This window comes from Pelodiscus sinensis, chromosome 22 (assembly GCF_052426305.1).
Source record: "Pelodiscus sinensis isolate ZL-2025 chromosome 22, ASM5242630v1, whole genome shotgun sequence".
NCBI lineage: Eukaryota > Metazoa > Chordata > Testudines > Trionychidae > Pelodiscus > Pelodiscus sinensis.
Window position 1 is genome coordinate 20,254,665 of NC_143073.1, and position 21,080 is coordinate 20,275,744.

General features: G+C 50.0%; 1 protein-coding gene across 1 annotated transcript in view; it reads right to left on the reverse strand.

Moving 5' to 3' along the window:
• The window catches only part of LOC102449199 (IgGFc-binding protein-like), a 120,648-nt gene that overhangs the window by 67,153 nt on the left and 32,415 nt on the right, over positions 1 to 21,080 (reverse strand). The window contains exons 5-16 of the mRNA XM_075907483.2: positions 18,648 to 18,988; positions 15,691 to 16,264; positions 14,766 to 15,343; positions 13,838 to 14,408; positions 12,179 to 12,774; positions 10,540 to 11,113; positions 10,098 to 10,291; positions 6,216 to 6,357; positions 4,794 to 5,134; positions 2,848 to 3,421; positions 1,756 to 2,333; positions 782 to 1,352 (exon numbers count right to left, since the gene is read on the reverse strand). Coding sequence (XP_075763598.2) covers positions 782 to 1,352; positions 1,756 to 2,333; positions 2,848 to 3,421; positions 4,794 to 5,134; positions 6,216 to 6,357; positions 10,098 to 10,291; positions 10,540 to 11,113; positions 12,179 to 12,774; positions 13,838 to 14,408; positions 14,766 to 15,343; positions 15,691 to 16,264; positions 18,648 to 18,988 — 5,634 coding nt within the window. The remainder of the gene's footprint in view (positions 1 to 781; positions 1,353 to 1,755; positions 2,334 to 2,847; positions 3,422 to 4,793; positions 5,135 to 6,215; positions 6,358 to 10,097; positions 10,292 to 10,539; positions 11,114 to 12,178; positions 12,775 to 13,837; positions 14,409 to 14,765; positions 15,344 to 15,690; positions 16,265 to 18,647; positions 18,989 to 21,080) is intronic.

Below are 21,080 nucleotides of genomic sequence, written 5' to 3' on the forward strand. Positions count from 1 at the left end.
GTGCACAGAGAGCCATTGCAGGTCATGCAGTATCATTCAAGCACCTAATTTTCTGTTTGCTTTGCTTTGGTTAATAAAAAGGCAACGTGTCCAACTAGGTCCCAGATCTGGGACACTGGGTGCCCGATAGGCACCAGGAGAAGGGATGCAGATAATCCCCCTTCTAGGGTTTATTATTTCATGGTTTCACTACTGGGCTGTGTCTAGACTGCATCCCTTTTCTGTAAAAGGGATGCAAATTAGACACATCGCAATTGCAAATGAAGCGAGGATTTAAAATCCCCCCCGCTTCATTTGCATAAAAATGGCTGCCGCTTTTTTCCAGCTCGGAGCTTTGCCGGAAAAAAGCGCCAGTCTAGATGCGGATCTTTCGGAAAAGAAAGCCTTTTCCGAAAGATCCCTTATCCCTATGCCTCTGCACTCAGTTGTGTGAAAATGATTTCCCAAAGGATGGCTTGTGTGGGATGTGTTGGTGGGTTCCCAGCCCAGTTCCTCATGGACAAGCATTCCAATCAGTAAGCCCACTTGAGGCCCAGCTACTATTATGTCCCAGTCTCAGAAGGAAAGCCAAGGATGGGACTGGTCATGAAGAGTATATTATATCCCTAGCAATATTTCTATGGCCCGGGATGCAGCAGCCAGGGGCATTACCAGTGCTGAACCCAACCTGCTGAGAGAGACCTTTGTTCAACATGTTCTTCAGTGTTTAGCCCCACATCTACCAGACAACAAGAGCTGACAACACCCATGGGGCAAGCAGCGGTGATCATGGGGGACTCACAGCAGAATTTTGGAGTCCTCCAGGGATACACCACACCTCCAGCTTCCTGACACGCCTCGGCATAGCCAGCAATGGCCTGGCAGACGTTACTCTCCTGCCCACTCAGGAAGCAATAGCCGTACACACAGTCTATGAAGTATCCGTGTGGGTCCACTTTGCGGTGACATCCTCGGAAGGGGCCACCCTTGTACAGGATGAGCCCACACTGCCCTCTGCTCCCTCTCTGCTGTTGTTCAATAGCTTCTAGATTTGCACATGGAGGTATCGTCACTGCAGAGCATCCAGGGACGTCTCCCACCTTCCAGCTCTGGCCAAAGCTGCCGAGGTTGGGTGCCAGCGTGCCGTCCCTCATCTGGAAGTCATCCTCCCTGTCCCTGTTGAAGTTGCCACACAGACCACACACGGCCCCCGCATAGGTGACAGGCAGCGTGACCGTGGTGCGTCCTGACCAACCAGTAAAGGTCACGCTGAGGCCAAAGTCTGTCTGGATCACTGTGGCCCAGCCTTTCCTATACATAGTTATTTTCTTATCCTCGAGGGTGGAGGGGAGACTAATCAGGAAATTGTTCACCTGCAAACGTAAGAGACATGGAACATTGTTCACCTCTGATTGCAGCACAGAGCTGCATTGTTATAATAATCTACAGCTCCTGACATCTTCGTCCCGGCTGAGCTGCTCTCTTCTTTACAGCCTGCCTGGATCCCATCTTCCCAGAATGGGCAGAATACCTTTTTCCCTGATAATGGTCATTGCAGCTCACTCCCCTATGTCTGACCTGAGCCTCAGCTTTCCAAGTTCTAATATATCTTGAAAGTTATTGACACGGATGTCATGTAACCGCTTCTCCCTGACCCTTAAGTGTCTCCATTTGCTCCCTATGTACATAAGGATTCAGTTTAGTCTGTCAGTTTTGTTTAAATCCTTCCATGCCCTTTCTGCACCAACTAGACTAGATGTGATTCCTGAAACTCACCATGATTTTGCCAGGGAATTGAGTGCTGACCCTGAGGTCAGTCTCAGAAACCTTGATCTGCACAGGAGCAATATTGCTGTCCTGGAAGTAGACTTCAAAGTCCACCAGCCCCTCTGCCTTCTTGCACAGAGCTGTGAGCTGGTAGCGACAGGTGCCTTGGAAGGTGTATCTCTCTCCATCGAAGGTGGTGTAGTGACGACTGCTTGTCATGGAGCAGGTGCCGTAGCTGGAGGGGTAACAGCCCCGCACACCGTGCACTAGCCCACACGTCTCCGAATGTTTGCACGCGGCAGCCTGGCATTCGACTTGTCTAGAGTCTGCGTTGCATTTGCACCGTGTGCCACATGCCTCATCCAGCCAGAAGCTCTCATTGGGGGCATAGGGGCGCCCCTCAGACAGGCACCCACAGCCGCTCTTGGGTATGCATTTCCCCTGGCTCAGCACAAAACCATCCTTGCACTGGCAGCTTTCCACACAGGGGTCTTGGCAGCTGCTGGAGGCCAAGTGGTCCACACAGGTGGCTGGGCAGGCTGTTCCACAGAGCTGGTACTGGCTGTTCTCCAGGGGGCACTCCAGGGCTGGGGAGTGAAGGGGACACAGATTAACATCGTGTTGTGTCTAGGCAAAAGCAGTGTTCATGCCAACAGAGGGGCTGTATCTCGGGGCGCTCTGAGAACCCTGGAATCCCAGTGGCCTCAATGGGACCCAAGGGTGCTTGGGACATTGGAGGACAGGGACTGGCATGAAGAGCTCAACCCAGAACCCTCTCCTCACTCTGAGTCCCTTCGCCCCAAACTCCCCACAGCCTGAGGCCCCCTCTTGCACTGCAAACCAGGCATTTCCAGCCCCACCACAGAGCCTGCTGCAGCCCTCAACCCCTCCTCCATTCCAACCTCCTGTCCCAGCGTGGTGAAAATGAGTGAGTGAGCAAGGATGAGCGATGGAGGGACAGGGAGGAGCCTCGCAGAAGAAGCAAGACGAAGATATAATTTGGTTCTCTGCTATTAGAAAGTTGTCAGTGGTACTCCCAAAACCAGGGCTAGAACTCAAGAGTGCCAGAGCACAGACCTTGGCATACAACTCTGTACTCACAGCATCTGGCTAGCTGCCTCCAGTCCCCAATCCTGACCCCCTCCAGCTGGCAGTCATCCGCGTAGGCCTTCAGGGCCTCGCACAGGGCCTTCCTGTAGCCGTCGGTGTGGCACAGATCGTAAACGCAGTTGTCCAAGTAGGCTCTAGGATCCACCTTGGCGTGGCACTGGCTGAAGGGCCCATCTGAGACCTTGGTTATCAGGCCACATGAGTCCTCCTCCTTGTACTTTCTGGCTATGCTGGCGGCACAGGGCTTGCAGCCCCCAATGCAGTCATGCCAGCAATGCTGTTCCTCATCTTCCACTGCCCAGCTTCTCCCCAGGGCGGCAACACTGGGAGCCAGGTCCCCGTCTGGGGTCTGGAAGTCATCAGTGGGATCCCCATTATAGTTACCGCACAGGCCGCACAAGCTGTTGGAGAAGTCACGGGGGACGGTGACCCTCAGGTGGTTGTTCCAGTCATAGGACACCCTGAGCTTGAAGCTGGTGCGGAGGACAAGGGAGGTGCCGCTCTGATAGAGCTGAAGGGCCCCGTTGTCCAGCGAGATGGGTAAGTGGGCCCTGGTGTTATTCACCTTAACAGGGAGAAGAAAGAGCCAAGGTCACAGTCGCATCTGCAGGCCTTTCATCTACCTACTGAGCTCTACTCTGACCGTTTTCACTAATATTTGCCTATTCTTTAAAATCCAAACATTTTCAGTAGATGGTTCCTTTTCCACCCCCTTTTCCCAAATATCCAGGAAGGTTGGTTTTCATTCCACATTGGAAGGAAACTAATATTCCAATGACTGAGATCCTCTCCCCAAAGGAATCAGCTTTCTCTAGCCAGCTCGATGTGGTGATTCTATAATTTAATTGTGGTTCAGATTTGGGTCCAGGTTCACTGAAAATTGTGAGTTGGATCCATTGGGATTCACTAGCAGTACTGGACCCATGGTTACAGTATGACCCACTGTAGAGGTAAGAGCTGGTGCTAAGAATTGCTGGGAGCTTCTGTTAGTGATGGGGGCTGCATTGGTTGGAGCTCTTCCAGAGGGGCGGGGGGGGGAGGGGTTAGACTGCATGGGTGAGTGCTGTTAGCAGCATCACTCGAGGGACGAGAGGTCTCCAGAAGCTGACTATAACGTCCAGGGGCCGCTGGGATACCTCAGGCTGGAGGCGGCTCTGTAGCACAAAGGCCCTGAGCTGCCTACTTGCGCCTCCATTTCCCCACTCTCCTCAATCTAGGAGGATCCCCCTGGATTCTGCTCAGGTGAGATCTCAGAGGAATCCCAGGGACATTAGAAGCTGCTTGGAAATTGCAGAAGGCTGGGCTCAGTGGAGCAGAATTTGCCCTGCTCCTGCATGACATGCTGTTCCTGGGTGCTTGGATCAGAGCTGACAGTTCCCCTCACTGTCAGCCACCCTGCTCCCCTCAGGACAGGGATCAGAGTGACTCTGAGGGAACAGAGCTTCCAATTGACCCCCACACCATTCCCTGTACCATGCAGCACTCGCTGGAGCCATGACGGGCACAGGGGAGAGTGCACCATATCTCCTACCAAACTGCTGCTGTGTGGGTGACAGCACCCATCAAATCAGTGATAATACCCACTGCAACATGTTGGGATATTGCTTTCAAGGTAGCCTGACCACGCCAGCCACTGTCTACACCAGCGGTTCCCAACCTTTTCCAGACGGGGACCCATTTTGACAATTCAGGAAGACTTTATGATCCAGGGCAATTCAAAAAAATGTGTGAATGGCTCCTTAAGAGCCACCTGGGGAGACCCCTGGTGACCCTTTTGAATGTAATGGTGACCCATATTTGGGACTCGACCCATAAGTTGGGAAACCCTGGTCTAGACTGTAGTTCTATGTAGAGGTCAGGTCTGTAGTTTCCTGCCTTCTATGCAGCAAAGCCAACAGGGTGGGCATAGGAACAGGCTGGACATTCCCAGCACTCACCCACACAAAGCCCATCTCAGCCCTGCGTGCTCTGATGGTGACTCCGTACACCTGGATGGTCACCGACACAATGTAGAAGACTTGGGTGTTCCCACTGTTCTCACTCTTGGCTGTGACATGGAAGGAGGCCTGGACAGAGTCACTCCTGCAAGTCTTGGCTACAACGTAGTTACAGGCACCGTGGAAATCATACGCCCGACCATCGAAGGTGTGGTAATGCAAGTAGCCCCTAGTCGAGCACGTGGCCTGGGAGACTGGTACACACTCCGGCTGCCCATCTATCATCTTGCAAATTGCTCCTTTCTCACAGAGAACCACACTGCAGGGTGGCTTTGGAGGGCCTAGCAGGGAAAGAGAAAGGACAGAGGAGATATGCCAGACTAATCAGTAACATCTGTCTAACTTTCCATCTCTCCCCCCTCACCTCATTGAATCTACCAATCACCATGCTCTCCACTGTTTCTCTCCCTTTGGTCACAGGCACAGTGCTTTTGCATTGTTCACAAATTCCCCGCAAGTCCCATGCCAAGAGAATCTTTGCCTGGGGGTGACCACAGCAAAACCAGGTCCTCTCTCTCCCAGCCCGCAATGCCCGCACAGGTGCAGGTACAATGTGGGCAGCACAGAGCACGAAAGGCGAGTGTCTGAGATGTGATGGGTTCGGTCAGTGCTCAGCTGATCAATGGCTCCTGTGGGGCTACAGCCAGGGAGCTCCATGTAGAGCAGCCCCATGGTTTTAATCCACTCTCTGGCAGCTGCCCACCCTACTCTGCTATGCACTCCAGGAGCAGGATGCAGCAGATACTCTAGCCAACAGGGCTGTGTCTAGACTGGCAAGTTTTTCCACAAAATCAGCTGCTTTTGCAGAAAAACTTGCCAGCTGTCTATACTGGCCGCTTGAATTTCCGCAAAAGCACTGACGATCTCATGTAAGATTGTCAGTGTTCTTGCGGAAATACTATGCTGCTCTCATTCAGGCAAAAGTCCTTTTGTGCGAAACTGTTGCGCAAAAGGGCCAGTGTAGACAGCTCAGATTTGTTTTCTGCAAAAAAGCCCCGATCGCAAAAATGGTGATTGGGGCTTTTTTGCGGAAAAGCGTGTCTAGATTGGCACGGATGCTTTTCCGCAAAAAGTGCTTTTGCAGAAAAGCGTCCATGCCAATCTAGACGCTCTTTTCCGAAAATGCTTTTAACGGAAAACTTTTCTGTTAAAAGCATTTCCGGAAAATCATGCCAGTCTAGACACAGCCCAGCTGTTTCCATCTTTCAAGTTGAAATCCCGTAACTGTTCAGGTCAGGGTGCCAGGCTAAACAAAGGGGAAAGAGTGAACATGAAAAAGGAGAGGAGACATGGTCACTACTACATTACTCACCACTCCTGCAGCAACCCACAGGCATGTTGCACTAAGTAACTGTCCTTTACCTTCTCCGATGCAGTCCATGACACCATGTCTGATCTGGCAGGTTTTTCCGCTGCCGCAGCGGTGGACTTTGCAGGTCAGCCCTTGGGCAGGAACACAGGTGCAGCTTTGCTGGCACTCGTTCGTCAGGACCACCTCGCTGGGCTGTGGGGTGTTTGGAAAGGGGGAAATGAGGCAATGTGACTGGAAATGATTATTTAGAATATTTTTGGCAGTGCTAACCCCAAAGCTGTGTGGCGAGGTGTGTGAGGACACATATTGTGTCATAACTTTATTTCTGTGTCTAATGCAGGGGTGGGCCAACTTTTTGGTCTGAGGGCCACATCTCAGTATGGAAATTCTACGGAGGGCCATGAATGTTCATGAAATTGGGGACTGGCATGGAAGATCGGGGGTCAGACCAGAAATGAGGATTTCAGGGTGTGGGAGGAGCCTCTAGCTGGGGCAGGAAACTGGAGTAAGGGCTCTAACTGGAGGTTTGGGTTCTAGGGTGGAGCCAGGGATGAGGGTTTGGGGTACAGGAGGGCATTTCAAACTGGGACTGAACAGTTCAGTTTGGGTGTGTCTAGACTACATGCCTCCTTCGACGGAGGCATGTAGATTAGCCAGATCGGAAGAGGGAAATGAAGCCGCGATTAAAATAATCGCGGCTTCATTTAAATTTAAATGGCTGCCCCGATCTGCCGATCAGCTGTTTGTCGGCAGATCGGGGGAGTCTGGACGCGATGCCCCGACAAAGAAGCCTTTCTTCATCGACACAGGTAAGCCTCGTGAAACCAGGCTTACCTGTGTCGATGAAGAAAGGCTTCTTTGTCGGGGCATCGCGTCCAGACTCCCCCGATCTGCCGACAAACAGCTGATCGGCAGATCGGGGCAGCCATTTAAATTTAAATGAAGCCGCGATTATTTTAATCGCGGCTTCATTTCCCTCTTCCGATCTGGCTAATCTACATGCCTCCGTCGAAGGAGGCATGTAGTCTAGACACACCCTTTGAGAGGGAGATCAGATAATTCTCATTTGGCTCTGGGGAGGCCACATCTGGAGTATTGTGTCCAGTTCTGGGCCCTCCACTACAGAAAGAATGTGGATGCATTGGAGAGGGTCCAGCGGAGGGTGACCAAAATAATTAGGGGCTGGAGCACATGATCTATGAGGAGAAACCGAGGGATTCAGGTTTGTTAAGTCTGCAGAAGAGAAGAGTGAGGGGGGACTTGATAGCAGCCTTCAACTTCCCGAAGGGAGGTTCCAAAGAGGATAGAGAAAAGCTGTTCACAGTAGTGATGGATGCAGAACAAGGAACAATGGTCTCAAGTTACAGTGGGGTAGGTGTAGGTTGGATATTAGGAAAAACTATTTCAGTATGAGGGTGGGGAAGAACTGGAATGGGTTACCTAGGGAGGGGGTGGAATCTCCATCCCTAGAGGTTTTTAAGTCTGGGCTTGACAAAGCCCTGACTGGGTTGATTTAGTTGGGGTTGGTCCTGCCTTGGGCAGGTGGCTGGACTTGATGACTCCTGAGATCTCTTCCAGCTCTATGATTTTATGATTCTATCAGGGCTGGGGTAGGGGTTTGGGATATAGGGGGGCTTAGGGGTACAGGCTCCAGATGGTACTTCCCTCAAGTAACTCCTGGAAACAGTGGCATGTCCCTCCTCCAGCTCCAATGTGGAAGTATAGCCAGGTAGTTCTGCTTACTGCCCTGTCCACAGGCACCATTTCTGCACCTCCCATTAGCCGTGGTTCCCGGCTGATAGGAGCTGCAAAGCCAGCGCTTGGGGCAGGATTAGTGTGCAGGACTCCCAGGGCTGCTCTGGTAGCAGAAGCCACATGGAGTCCAGAGTTGGACAGAAGCACTCCGTCTAGAGCACTGGAGCAGGGCAAATTCCTGACCTCACTCCCTAGCAGGGAGTCAAGAGCTAGAATAAAGAATCTGAAGAGCTAGACACAGACCATGAGCCATACTTTGCCTCCTCTGGTCTAAAGACAGACAGCTTTCTTTGACAAGCTAACAAGCCTCGAGGATGGGGGGCAGCAAAGCTTTTGATAACATCTTGCATGACCTTCACATAAACAAACTAGGGAAATGCAACCTAGATGGAGCTACTATAAGAGGGGTGCAGAACTGGTTGGAGAACTGTTCCCAGAGAGTAGGAGAGTCATGCTGGTCCACTCCTGTTCAATATCTTCATTTAGATAATAGCACAGAGAGTGCACTGATAACATTTGTGGAGGGGGGCAATGCATTGGAGGTTAGGATTAAAATTCAGAAATTATCTGGACAAGCTAGAGAAATGGTCTGAGGGAAATGGGATGAAATTCAATGATGTCAAATGCAGAGTGCTCCACTTAGGAAGGAACAATCACACATACAGAATGGGAAGTGACTGTCTACAAAGGGGACTGCAGAAAGGGACCTGCTCATCATAGTGGATAGCAAGCTACATGTGAATCAACAGTGTATCACTGTTGCAATAAAAGGGAACATTATTCTGGGATGTGTTAACAGGAGTGCTGAAAGCAAGACACAAGTCATTCTTCTGCTTCACTCCACACTGATTAGGCTTCAGCTAGGGATATAAAATCCTGTTTAATTGGCTTACCAGTTAAACATATTGCTTAACTAGTTAACCAATTAAAGGAGGGCAAGTAGGAAGCACTCCTGCTAGGCTGGAGCACTCCCCGCTCCCCTTCCCCCTCCCACCACCATACACACATCCCCACCACCACAGGCCGGAGCTGCTCCAGAATCCCAGTCAGAGTGTCCAGGCCCACTGCAGGCAGGGGCTGCACCAGAGCAGCTAGCTCCTGTCTGAAACAGATCTGCCATGGCAGGCAGGCAGCCAAGTCAGGCCCACCAGTTAACCTTAACTGGTAAGCCTCACCCATGAAGAATGATGCTCACTGGTTAATCAGTTAACCCTTCACATCCCTAGCCTCAAATGGAGTATTGTGTCCAGTTTTGGGTGCCACATTTCAGGAAAGATGTGAGCACATTGGAAAAAGGCCAGAGAAGACCAACAAAAATGAATAAAGATCTAGAAAACATGACCTATGAGGGAAGACTGAAAGAACTGGGTTTGTTTAGTCTGGAGAAGAGAAGGCTGAGAGAGGACCTGATAACAGCTTTCAAGTACATAAAAGGTTGCTACAAAGAGCAAGGAGGAAGGAGAAAAATTGCTCTCCAACCTCTGAGGATGGGACGAGAAGCAATGGGCTTAAATTGCAGCAAGGGAGCGTTAGGTTGGACTTAGACAAAACTTCCTTCATGTCAGGGTGATTAATCGCTGGAATAAATTGCCTATGTGGGTTGTGGAATCTCCATCACTGGAGATTTTTTTAGAGCAGGCTAGACAAACCCCAGTCAGGGATGTCTAGAATAGAATACTTAGTCCTGCCATGAGTTCCGGGAACTGCACTAGATGAGCTCCCAAGGTCCCTTCCAGCCAGAGGTGACTTGTGGGAGGGGCATAAAAGGTCACATGCCCTTCCCAAAAATGCTGTGGGGACAAAAGCTAGTGGCAGAGCCAGGGCCAGAACGTCTCCTCTTCCAGTTCCAGCTAGTCTGCCTGCCTAGCACACTGCCCAGTACAGGGCAGTGCTTGCGCTCTCCCAGGCACTGCTGTGCTGCACTGGGCAGTGTCCCAAGCGTTCAGTGTTGCCAGAGGCTGCCTGGGAGAATGCACAGCCAGCCTTCCCCACCCAGCCACTGTCAGGAATGTGCCCTGGGACAGGATGGGGAGAGAATAGGAGGTGGGAGCCAGTCACATGGGGGATCATGTGGGAAGGTCACATGCAGGGGTATGTAAGTTACGTCCCTGCCTCAGCAGGTTCCCCTTTATTACCCTCCTATTTGTTACCCCAAATTCCATCCCTAGAAGCTATACCTTGTAGTATCTCCCCTGTTCGATGCACCCACAGCTCCCCTGAGGCACGCAGCCCTGGCCATCAAACAAGAAGCCATTATCACATTGGCAGCCTTCTGCACAGCTCTCTGGGCAGTCGGTGATATTTCCAGCACAGGATGTGCTACAGAGGTCAGCACAGACTTGGTAGTGGCTGTTAGCAGGGCAGCTCATAGCTTAAATGGAGAGAGAAAAAATTATTGGCTGGCAAATCTCATCTCATGGGATAGAGGGCCAGAGACATAAGAGAAGAGCTCAGGAGAAGACAATGACACCTGTGGGTGTTGGTTCACCCTAGCAAGATTCTGTGAAGAACCCCAGGAGTCTGGAAGTTCATTCTCAGAAATGCTGTCTCCCTCTCCCCTCTTGTCCCACACCCAGTGCATCTTGGCAATCTGAGCTCCATCAATATCCCGGCACTTACGGCAGAAGGAGGCGCTCCTCCAGGGCTGGATGGAGGCCCCAGCCTCCTGGCAGGCTGTCACGTAGCTGTGGATGCTCTGGCACAGGACCGGGGAGTCCCCGTTGGCCAGGCACACGTCATAGAGGCAGTTGTTGAAATACACGCTGGGGCTGACCGTGCCGTGGCAGGCGGCAAAGGGGCCGTTGGGGTCTGTGAGCAGCCCGCAGTAGTGGCGCTGTTTGAAGACGTCCTTCTTCTTTTCTTCACAAACTGGACAGCTGTTCCCAGCACACCTGTCTATACAGGATTCTCCTGGGACCTGGACTTCCCAAGCAGAGCCAAATGCTGCCACATCAGGGGCTGCCTTTCCACTGGGGAGCAGGAACTTGCTGTCCTGCCGTCCTCTATAGTTCCCACACAGGCCACATGTGTGGCCACGGTATCGCTGTGGAATGGTGACTCTGGCCTGGTAAACCAGGTCGTAACTCACCGTGAGGCCAAAGTCAGTTTGCACCAGGATGTTAGTGCCATGCTGATATGCTTGGAGTTGTCTGTTGGCCATGATCATAGGGAGATTGTGGAACACCCCATCCACCTGAAAGAGATATGGCATTCTCCTGTGAGCAGGAGCAGTGGACCCTGGCCAGAAGATGGAACAAGGCATTTTCAGATTCTGCTCACACTCACACATGGAGTAAATCCAGAATGGCCCATGTTTCCAGATTTGGAATTACATCCTCATCTTCCAAGGTGAGTTTGACTTATCCACATCTTCCAGGGGGAGTTTGTTACCTTGGCCTACATCTCTTCTTTCTTCTCCCTATCTGCCCAGATGTTCCCTCTTGAACCTCCCTCTTTTCCATCCCTATCTCCTCCACCCATATCTGGCCTGCATCTCCTTCTCATGACAATATAGTATACCTCTTCTTTTTCATCTCAGACTCTCTCCTAAAACCCACTTTTCTCATGAACCCTTCTCCATTCAGCTCTGACCTCCCTCCCCATCTAGACCAATTTCTACTTGTTCCAAGGTAAATGACAAGCTTCTCTGGAGAACTGACCACGGGAGCAGATTCTTCCACAGAGAGTCCAGCAGAGATCCCATGGGGAGAAATTTCATCCCATGTTTGCAAAACATGAGGTATGTGAAGGGGTTTCCCAAATAACTGATATTCGTAAATATGGGGTATGGATCAAGAAGAGGCAGAGAAGATGTATCTGAGCTGCAGGACACTTTGCTTGTGCTCACATAGCAGCATCCAGGAGTACTCATTTCTGCCATGTCCAGTTTTATGGCTAAGGGATTCTGTGCCGCTGCACAAAGCAGAATTTGAAGAGATATAAAGATGTGCACAGAATCCCCGCCCCCTTGGGCAGTGAGAAGACAGGCGGGAAATGCCTGGGAGTAACCAGAAAAAGAGAGAAATGGATGGACTTGAAAACATAACTTGTGATGTGCGTTACATTCATAAGCCAGACACCCAGAAGGAAAGTTATTATGAGAATATCCAAGAGTTATTCAGAAGTTCCAGAGGGGAAACAGGGGCAGGCCCCCTGCAAGTAGCCATGAGGGGACAAACCAGTACATACCAGAAAAGAATCTCCCTGTCCAAAAGGAACACTCAGAATGATCTGCATGAGGATGTGGAGAAGGACTTACCATGATGAGCCCTTGTCTGTTCTGCAGCAGGGTGAGTGTGATCCCGTACACCTGGATGGACACCTGCTTGGCCACGGACACGTTCCCGCTGCCCCAGGATTCTTTCTCTATACGGATGGTGAATGGCGTCAGGTTGCTGGAGTCAGTGCAGGTCTTGGCCAGGATGTAGGTGCAGGAGCCTTGGAAGTCAAAGGGGACTCCATCGAAAGAGAGGTAGTGGGGATGGCCAGAGGCAGAACAGGTGGCAGATCCAAATGGGTGGCATTTCCGGACACCGTCCACCACCCCGCATTGCTCACCAGTACCACAGGTAAAAGCCTTACACACAACTTCTCCCCCAGCCTGACAAATGCACTGCTCCTCGCATGAGCCACTTGGGTGGAAGGTTTCCCCGACCTGGTAGTAAAGCCCTCTGTGGAGACATCCACACTGGGAAACGGGGACACAGCGGTCGCCACTGAGAACAAAGCCCTCGTCACACACGCAGCCTTCCTTGCACTGGGTCGTGCATTGCACCGGGGCATAGAGGTTGCTGCATGTCAGATCACAGCTTCTGCTGCAGAATTCATAGTGACTGTTCTGGGGACAGGATGCAACTGTAAGAAGAACAGAGTTAGCTCACCGAGTGCATTAGCAATGTGCACAGAGAGCCATTGCAGGACATGCAATTTCATTCAAGCTCCTAATTTTCTGTTTGCTTTGCTTTGGTTAAATAGCTAAAGGCATCACCCAAGGTCTGAAGCACTGGCCTAGTCAGAGAAGCCAGACAATGGGATATATAAAATCATGAGTGGTGTGGGGAGGGTGGATAAAAAAAAGTTATTTATTAGTTCCCATAATAGAAGAACTAGAGGACACCAAATGAAATTAATGGGTAGCAGGTTTTAAACTAATAAAAGAAAGTTCTTCTTCACACAGCGTGTAGTCAACCTGTGGAACTCCTTGCCAGAGGAGGCTGGGAAGGCTAGGACTATAACAGAGTTTAAAGAGAAGCCAGATAATTTCATGGAGGTTAGGTCCATAAAAGGCTATTAGCCAGGGGATAGAAATGGTGTCCCTGGCCTCTGTTTCTCAAAGGTTGGAGAACGATGACAGGAGACAAATCGCTTGATCATTGTCTTCGGTCCACCCTCTGTGGGGCACCTGGTGCTGGCCACTGTTGGCAGACAGCCTACTGGGCTAGATGGACCTTTGGTATGACCCAGTAGGCCATTCTTATGTTCTTATGGGATCGGAGACAAACTCTTTCCAAGGACTACGGTTCTAATTCGTGTTTTGGATTCATGGTTTGACTAACAGCTTTTTGTTTGGAATCCAGGACAGTAGTGTTTAAAATCCAAGTGGTGGCTGGTATGAGATTAATTGGTAGGTTCCCAGCCCGGTCCCAATGGACAAACATAACATGTTCCAGTTTCAGCAGGGAAACTCAGGACTAGATGGACAAAGAAGAGGCCACTGCCAGACAACACACTTACAGGACAGGCAGAGTGGACAGGTCCAATAGATACTATCTGTGGTGTACCTATTCTTAAGAGGAGAGGAGACCTTTAAAAATGTTCTGCAGAACAGGATAAGCTTAGTGTTTAGATCAACATTTGCCAGCCAACAAAAATGAACAGTGCCCATATGGCAACCAGTGGTAAACATAAGGGGACTCACAGCAGAATTTTGGAGTCCTCCAGGAATACACCACAGCTCCAGCTTCCTGACATGCCTCGGCATAGCCAGCAATGGCCTGGCAGACGTTACTCTCCCGCCCACTCAGGAAGCAATAGCCGTACACACAGTCTATGAAGTATCCATGCGGGTCCACTTTGCGGTGACATCCTCGGAAGGGACCAGCCCTGTACAGAATGAGCCCACACTGCCCTCTGCTCAGTCGCTGCTGTTGTTCAATAGCTTCTAGATTTGCACATGGAGGTATCGTCACTGCAGAGCATCCAGGGACGTCTCCCACCTTCCAGCTCTGGCCAAAGCTGCCGGGGTTGGGTGCCAGCGTGCCGTCCCTCATCAGCAAGTCATCCTCCCTGTCCCTGTTGAAGTTGCCACACAGACCACACACGGCCCCCGCGTAGGTGACAGGCAGCGTGACTGTGGTGCGCCCTGACCATCCGGTAAAGGTCACGCTGAGGCCAAAGTCTGTCTGGATCACTGTGGCCCAACCCTTTCTATATGCTGTGATTTTCTTATCCTCCAGGTAGAAGGGAAGATTCATCAGGAGACCATCCACCTGTTAATGCAAAACGCAAGGGATATGAAACAACACTCACCAATGGTGGAAGTTCCAGCCAGATTTTGATTTCCTCTGGCACTGGCTACTTCAGTTCCCCCTTCTCTGTACTACTTAAGTCCCAGCTCCTCAGGTTCTCACATATTCTGGATGCCATTGGCATTTCACAGAGATATAAGATAACCACATGGCCACAATCCTTAAGCTTCTTTATTGGCTCTCCACTCCCACAAGAATTCTCTTAATATTTGCCTTGCTCTTGAAAATCCTTCTATGCTTTTTCTGCAACTGATTTTTGATCACACAAGTGACTTTCCAGAAATATTTCAGACACTAAATGTGATTTCTGAAACTCACCATAATTTTGCCAGGAAATTGAGTGCTGACCCTGAGGTCTGTCTCAGAAATCCTGATCTGGAGAGGAGTGGTGTTGTTCTCCTGGAAATAAACTTCAAAGTCCACCAGCCCCTCTGCCTTCTTGCACAGAGCTGTGAGCTGGTAGCGACAGGTGCCTTGGAAGTTATATCTCTGACCATCAAAGGTGGTGTAGTGTAGATTCCTTGCCACAGAGCAAGTGGCATATCTGGAGGGGTAACAGCCCCGGATGCCATTCACTAGTCCACATGTCTCTAAACGTTTGCAACTATCAGGCACGCATTCAACTTGTCTAGAGTCTGCGTTGCATATGCACCGTGTTCCACATGCCTCATCCAGCCAGAAGCTCTCATTGGGGGCATAGGGGCGCCCCTCAAATAGGCACCCACAGCCACTCTTGGGTATGCATTTCCCCTGGCTCAGCACAAAACCATCCTTGCACTGGCAGCTTTCCACACAGGGGTCTTGGCAGTTGCTGGGGGCCGAGTGGTCCACACAGGTGGCTGGGCAGGCTGTTCCACAGAGCTGGTACTGGCTGTTCTCCAAGGGGCACTCCAGGGCTGAGAGTGAAAGACCCACAGATTTAGCAAAAAGACCTCTCCATCTTACTGACCACAAGAAGAGACAATGATGCTCAGCACATTGCAAGAGGTGCTTACCACTTTAAACAACCAGGCCAATAAATGGATAATTGACTTAAAAATTGGCATCACCTTACCTCAGCTTCCATGCTATATATTCAAAGTGACAGCTCCTATAGAAATAGCATAGCATAGCATAGATAGACAGGCAGGATGAAGTACTGTAGGTACAGTACAACCAAGAGCACTAGGCCACACTCCCTTCTGAGGAAAACAGAATGCAGGAGTGCTGGCCCCCGGGTCCTTTCATACAACTCTATACTCACAGCATCTGGCTAGCTGCCTCCATTTCCCAATCCTGACCCCTTCCAGCTGGCAGGCATCTGCGTAGGCTTTCAGGGCTTCACACAGAATCTTCCTGTAGCCACCATTGTGGCACAGATCGTACACGCAGTCATCCAAGTAGGCTGTAGGATCCACCTTAGCATGGCACTGGCTGAAGGGCCCATCTGAGACCTTGGTTATCAGGCCACATGAGTCCTCCTCCTTGTACTTTCTGGCTATGCTGGCGGCACAGGGCCTGCAGCCCCCAATGCAGTCATGCCAGCAATGCTGTTTCTCATCTTCTACCTCTGAGGTTTGTTCCTGGAGAAGGACACTGGGATCCTTGTCCTCAGCTGAACCCCAGGAATCATCAGAAGAGTCTTTGTTGTCGTTGCTGCACAGGCCACACAGGTTGTCGGAGAAATCACGGGGGACAGTGACCCTCAGGTGGTTCTTCCAGTCATAGGCTATGCTGAGGTTGAAGCTGGTGCGGAGGACAAGGAAGGTGCCGCTCTGATAGAGTCGAAAGACCCCGTTGTTCAGGGAGATGGGTAAGTGGGCCCTGGTGTTATTCACCTTCATAGTGCGAAAGAAAGGGCAAAGGTCACAACTGTGAGCACTAGTCTGTCAATTATATTTCATTCTGACTTCTACTCAGATGATCAGTGGGCACAGATTAAAAATTTTCAGTGAATCTGATCCCAAATCAGAACTAGAAATAGATTAAGGCATCATATTAGGCAGAATTTGCCATAGAATGTTAATTTTTTGGTGGAGAATTTCACTATTTCAAAAACTTAATTTCATCCCAATTGAGAATAAATCCAAACAATTGCCAAATTTGGGGAATAGAGGAACAGCTCTGACACAGTCCTCCTGAAAAGATGTAAGAAAGCCAGGTAAGCAATCTGGGAGAAGACTAAATTGCTTTTGGAATTTGCCTGGTTTCCATTAGAACATTGTTGAAATTGAACCAACTTCTCAAAACCTTTTGATTTTGACAAATTGAAAAATACAGGACTAGAACTAAGAATTGGGACTAGGACTAAGAATTGGTGAGGCCAACCATAGAGTAGGGGGCAGTGCTGATCCACCATTTTGCCAACCTTAAGAGATCAAAAATCATGATTCCATCTCTAAAACTCATGAAATCGGCCACAAGAAATGAAGAGCTTTTAAAAAAGGAGAATGGTGTGATTTTCTGTCTTTTGAGGTTAGAATTTTCCCTGCTGTCTCAGGGCGTGTGTGTGGCAATTCATGTTGCTCACTCTCCTAAATTTATAGGGAAGAGGATTTTGGTCCCGCTGACAGGAGATGTCATCCTCACATTTGCTTGGCCATGTTGGCAAGATTATTAATCCTGACCCCCAATACAATGGGTGAATCATAGAATCCTAGGGCTGGCAAATACCTCAGGAGGTTATTGAGTCCAACCCCCTACCCAAAGTAGGACCAGCCCTAACTAAAGAGAGATATGGAGAGAACTCTACTCATGTTCCACATTTCATCAGTCCAGCCATCTCAGTGACCCCCCATCATTCTAGATCCCCCAGTTCAACCCCAAACTCACATCCCCATTCATCCAACTCCCCCAAATCAGCCCCCTATTCTCCATCCCCCATCAGTCCAGCACCCCTCAGTTCATCCCCCACAGCCTCTCCTCTGCTCCTCTTGGAATTCTTCACTTACCCCCAGGCCTGGGGGGAGGCTACCATGGGATGGAGGCAGTTCCAGGGGCTCCTCACCCGATTTGCCCCATTTCAGGAAATGTGCTGTAGGGATGGAGGCTTGTACGAGCCTTCCCATGCCATTGCTCCCTCCTTCCCCCACCCTACCATATCAGAGAGGTGAGTGGAGGGGGGTGACTTTGTGGCTGGCATGGGGCTGGACTTTGCCAGGGACCGGAGCTTTTCATACCATCACCAGATGAGCCTCAGCCCCATATAGAACCCCAGAGTTGGCAATACTGGGCTTGGGCCAGTTAGAGCCATTAGTGTCGGCTCCTGTGGGGGAGGGGCCATGTCAGTTAGAGCCAGTAGTGAGTGTCTGCCGCGGGGGAGGGGCCATGGCAGTTAGAGCCATTAGTGAATCCCTCCCGCGGGGGAGGGGCCATGTCAGTTAGAGCCATTAGTGAGTGTCTGCCGCGGGGGAGGGGCCATGGCAGTTAGAGCCATTAGTGAGTGTCTCCCGCGGGGGAGGGGCCATGGCAGTTAGAGCCATTAGTGAGTGTCTCCCGCGGGGGAGGGGCCATGTCAGTTAGAGCCATTAGTGAGTGTCTGCCGCGGGGGAGGGGCCATGTCAGTTAGAGCCATTAGTGAATGTCTCCCGAGGGGGAGGGGCCATGGCAGTTACAGCCATTAGTGAATGTCTCCTGCGGGGGAGGGAGCCATGTTGGTTAGAGCCATCTGGGAGCAGCACTTGAGAGGCAAGAGGTCTCAAGGAAATGTCTATAATGTTCTGGGGTTCCTGAGGTTCCTTAGTTGCAGCAGGTTCTCTGAAGCAGAGCCCCTGATCTGCCTAGATGTGCCTCAGTTTCCCCATATCTTAGAGCTGAGTGATTATCCTCACAGGTTCCCTTTTACATTAGAAATTACCAGGGAACTTTGCAGAGGGACTCAGCAGAGCCATGACTTGCCCACAATAGCTCTGGTACAGGCACTAGTCCTGCACGATCAGCCATGGGAGACATCATGTCCAAAGTCTTCTTATGTTCACTTTATCAAGTGTAGTACAGCAAATCCTGTGTGCCTCTGACAGACAGCTCTTCACACTGATACACGCACCCCCTCCTCTCAGTGCAGCACCTCCTGCACCTTGCTGAGGAATTGGGTCATTGCAACTCTGAGGCAACAGTGTCCTCGACTGCTTGCCACGCTGCTTTCTGCCACACAGTACCCACTAGCACCATACTTGGGAATTGTACATAGCATCAGGTTGTACATGTGTGACCAGCACTTACCCTCACATAGCCGACCTCTGCCCTGGCCACTCTGACAGTAACTCCATCCACCTGGACAGTTACTGACCCAATGAACGAGATCTGTGTGTTCCCACTGCTCCAGCTCTCAACTGTGATGTCAAAGGAGTGTGGGTCACAGTCACACCCACAGGTCTTGGCCACAGTGTATGTGCAGGTGCCTTGGATGTCATACCGCCGGCCGTCAAAAGTGTGATAATACAAGTAGCCCCCAGCCCAGCATGTGGCCTGGAAGACTGGCACGCACTCTGGCTGCCCATCTATCATCTTGCAAATTGTTCCTTCCTTGCAGAGGACCACACTGCAGGATGGCTTTGGAATATCTAGCCAGAAACACAATTGAAAAACAAGAAACTAGATTAATCAATTATAGTTAAAAGCAGAGAAGGGTTGGGACAGTGTTCTCCCTAAGCTGAGTGCTTGGGCAACTTCCCAGGACAGATACATATGCCACCCAGCTGATTAGCAGAATGCCTGCAGTTGGCATCATATATATCTCCTGGTGGTGCACATCCATACATTGGTACACATAACAAAATGTATTCCAACACATAGGTGGAAAAAATGAGAGGGAGCATTGGCTGGGGGCTGGTGGAAAAAAATCTGAATTAAATTTAGTCTCAGCCTGTTAAATGGATGAGATGATGGAGCATTTTGTCCTTCCTTTTTTAAGCAATCATTGTTATTAGGGTAGCGTCTATGGCCCATCTAGAATGGCACCCTTCTGTGTTAGGTGCTGCACAAACCCAGAGCAGCAGAGGGTCTCTGCCCCAAAGGGCTTAGAATGGAAATAGAGAAGACAGATACAGGGTGGGGAACAAGGGATAATGTACAAGCAGAGTGAATAATATAAAAGCATGTCAATGCCGTGATTTTTTTATTGTTATTAATTATTATGTTGAGTGGATTGGTGCCACCAAGGATCAGTTGGATGAAAAGTAAATAGACAGCAACGTGGGGGAGGGGACATGGCTGGAGTGAAGAGGGTAAGATGGTAGTTGTGGAAAGAAGATAGAAATCCCCTCTATACTATCTATCTATTTCGATATCTTCTCTCTATAAATCTATTCCCCACTCACACATTTATCTATCCATCCATCCTCACATTTCCCTCTATACCAGTGGTTCCCAAACTTTTCGGCATCACGCCCCCTTTTTGATTTTTGAAAAACCCTCATGCCCCCCCCCCCACAGCAAAACTTGTTGAGCAAAAAAAAAAAAAGGGAACTGACCAGGGCAGCAAAACTTGATGGGGGGGGGGGGGACTGGGTTGCCTCGTGCCCCCCCTGGAATTTCTTCACACATCCGCAAGAGGGCATGCCCCCCAGTTTGGGAACCCATGCTCTATACTATTTATCTATACCCAAACCTATCCAGCTAAATATCTATTGGCCCCTCCATAGTTGTTTATCCATATATGCCCCTCACATCACCTTTTAAGTCATTCTGTCATTCTCTCTGTATCTAGCCATCTTACATATCTGTCAATCCTCTTTATATGTGTCTATCCATCCATCCCCCCACTCTCTACATTGATCTATCAAAACACAAACATCTCTCTAGTCCCATACATATGCCCTTTGCACCATTCATAGAATCATAGAATTGTAGAACTGGAGGGGAACCCGAGAGGTCATCTATTCCAGCCCCCTGCACTCAAGACAGGACTAAGTATTATCTAGAGCTAGTGAACAGGAGCAGCTAACAGTGAGTTTTGTGAGGGAGTTCACCAGGTGAAGGAGGAGAGATTATGGGACCCTTGGGGGTAAGTGATTGTAGTGTGCCTGTGTTTGTGTTAGGGGGATACTTAATGGTTGCCTGAAAGATACTGTGCACTGAGATTGTGTATGTTTATTTGGAGGTCCATGTGCCAAGCTGTTTGCTTTAAGAACTATGTGGTGAGACTAGCAGTTAGAAGCTTCTTAATGAGGCTTTGAAAACTAACCCTTTGATCATTCATCAAGCCTTAACCAGGGGGCAGGGCTATCAGGAAGGCTCCTAAATGACCAGAGAGCTAGTGAACAGGAGTAGCCAACAGGAAGTTTCATGAGGGAGTTCTCCAGGTGTAGGAGGAGTAATTATGGGACTCTTGAGTAAGTGGTTGTCTGTAATGTGTGGGTTTGTAGGGTACTTGCTGGTTGCCTGAATGATACTGTGTGCTAAGCTTTTTTATTTATTTATTTATTTATTTTTTTTGCCTGTTTGTTTGGAGGTCCATGTGCTGAGCTGTTTGCTTCTATCTAGGATGGTGTGCTGAGGCTAGTAATTAGAAACTGTGCAGGGTCTCAATACATGGATGAGATGATGGTGTAGGGAGGAGGGATTTAGATTTATTAGGAACTGGGGAAACTTTTGGGAAAGGGGGAGCCTATATTGGAAGGATGGATTCTACCTTAACCAAAATGGAACCAGATT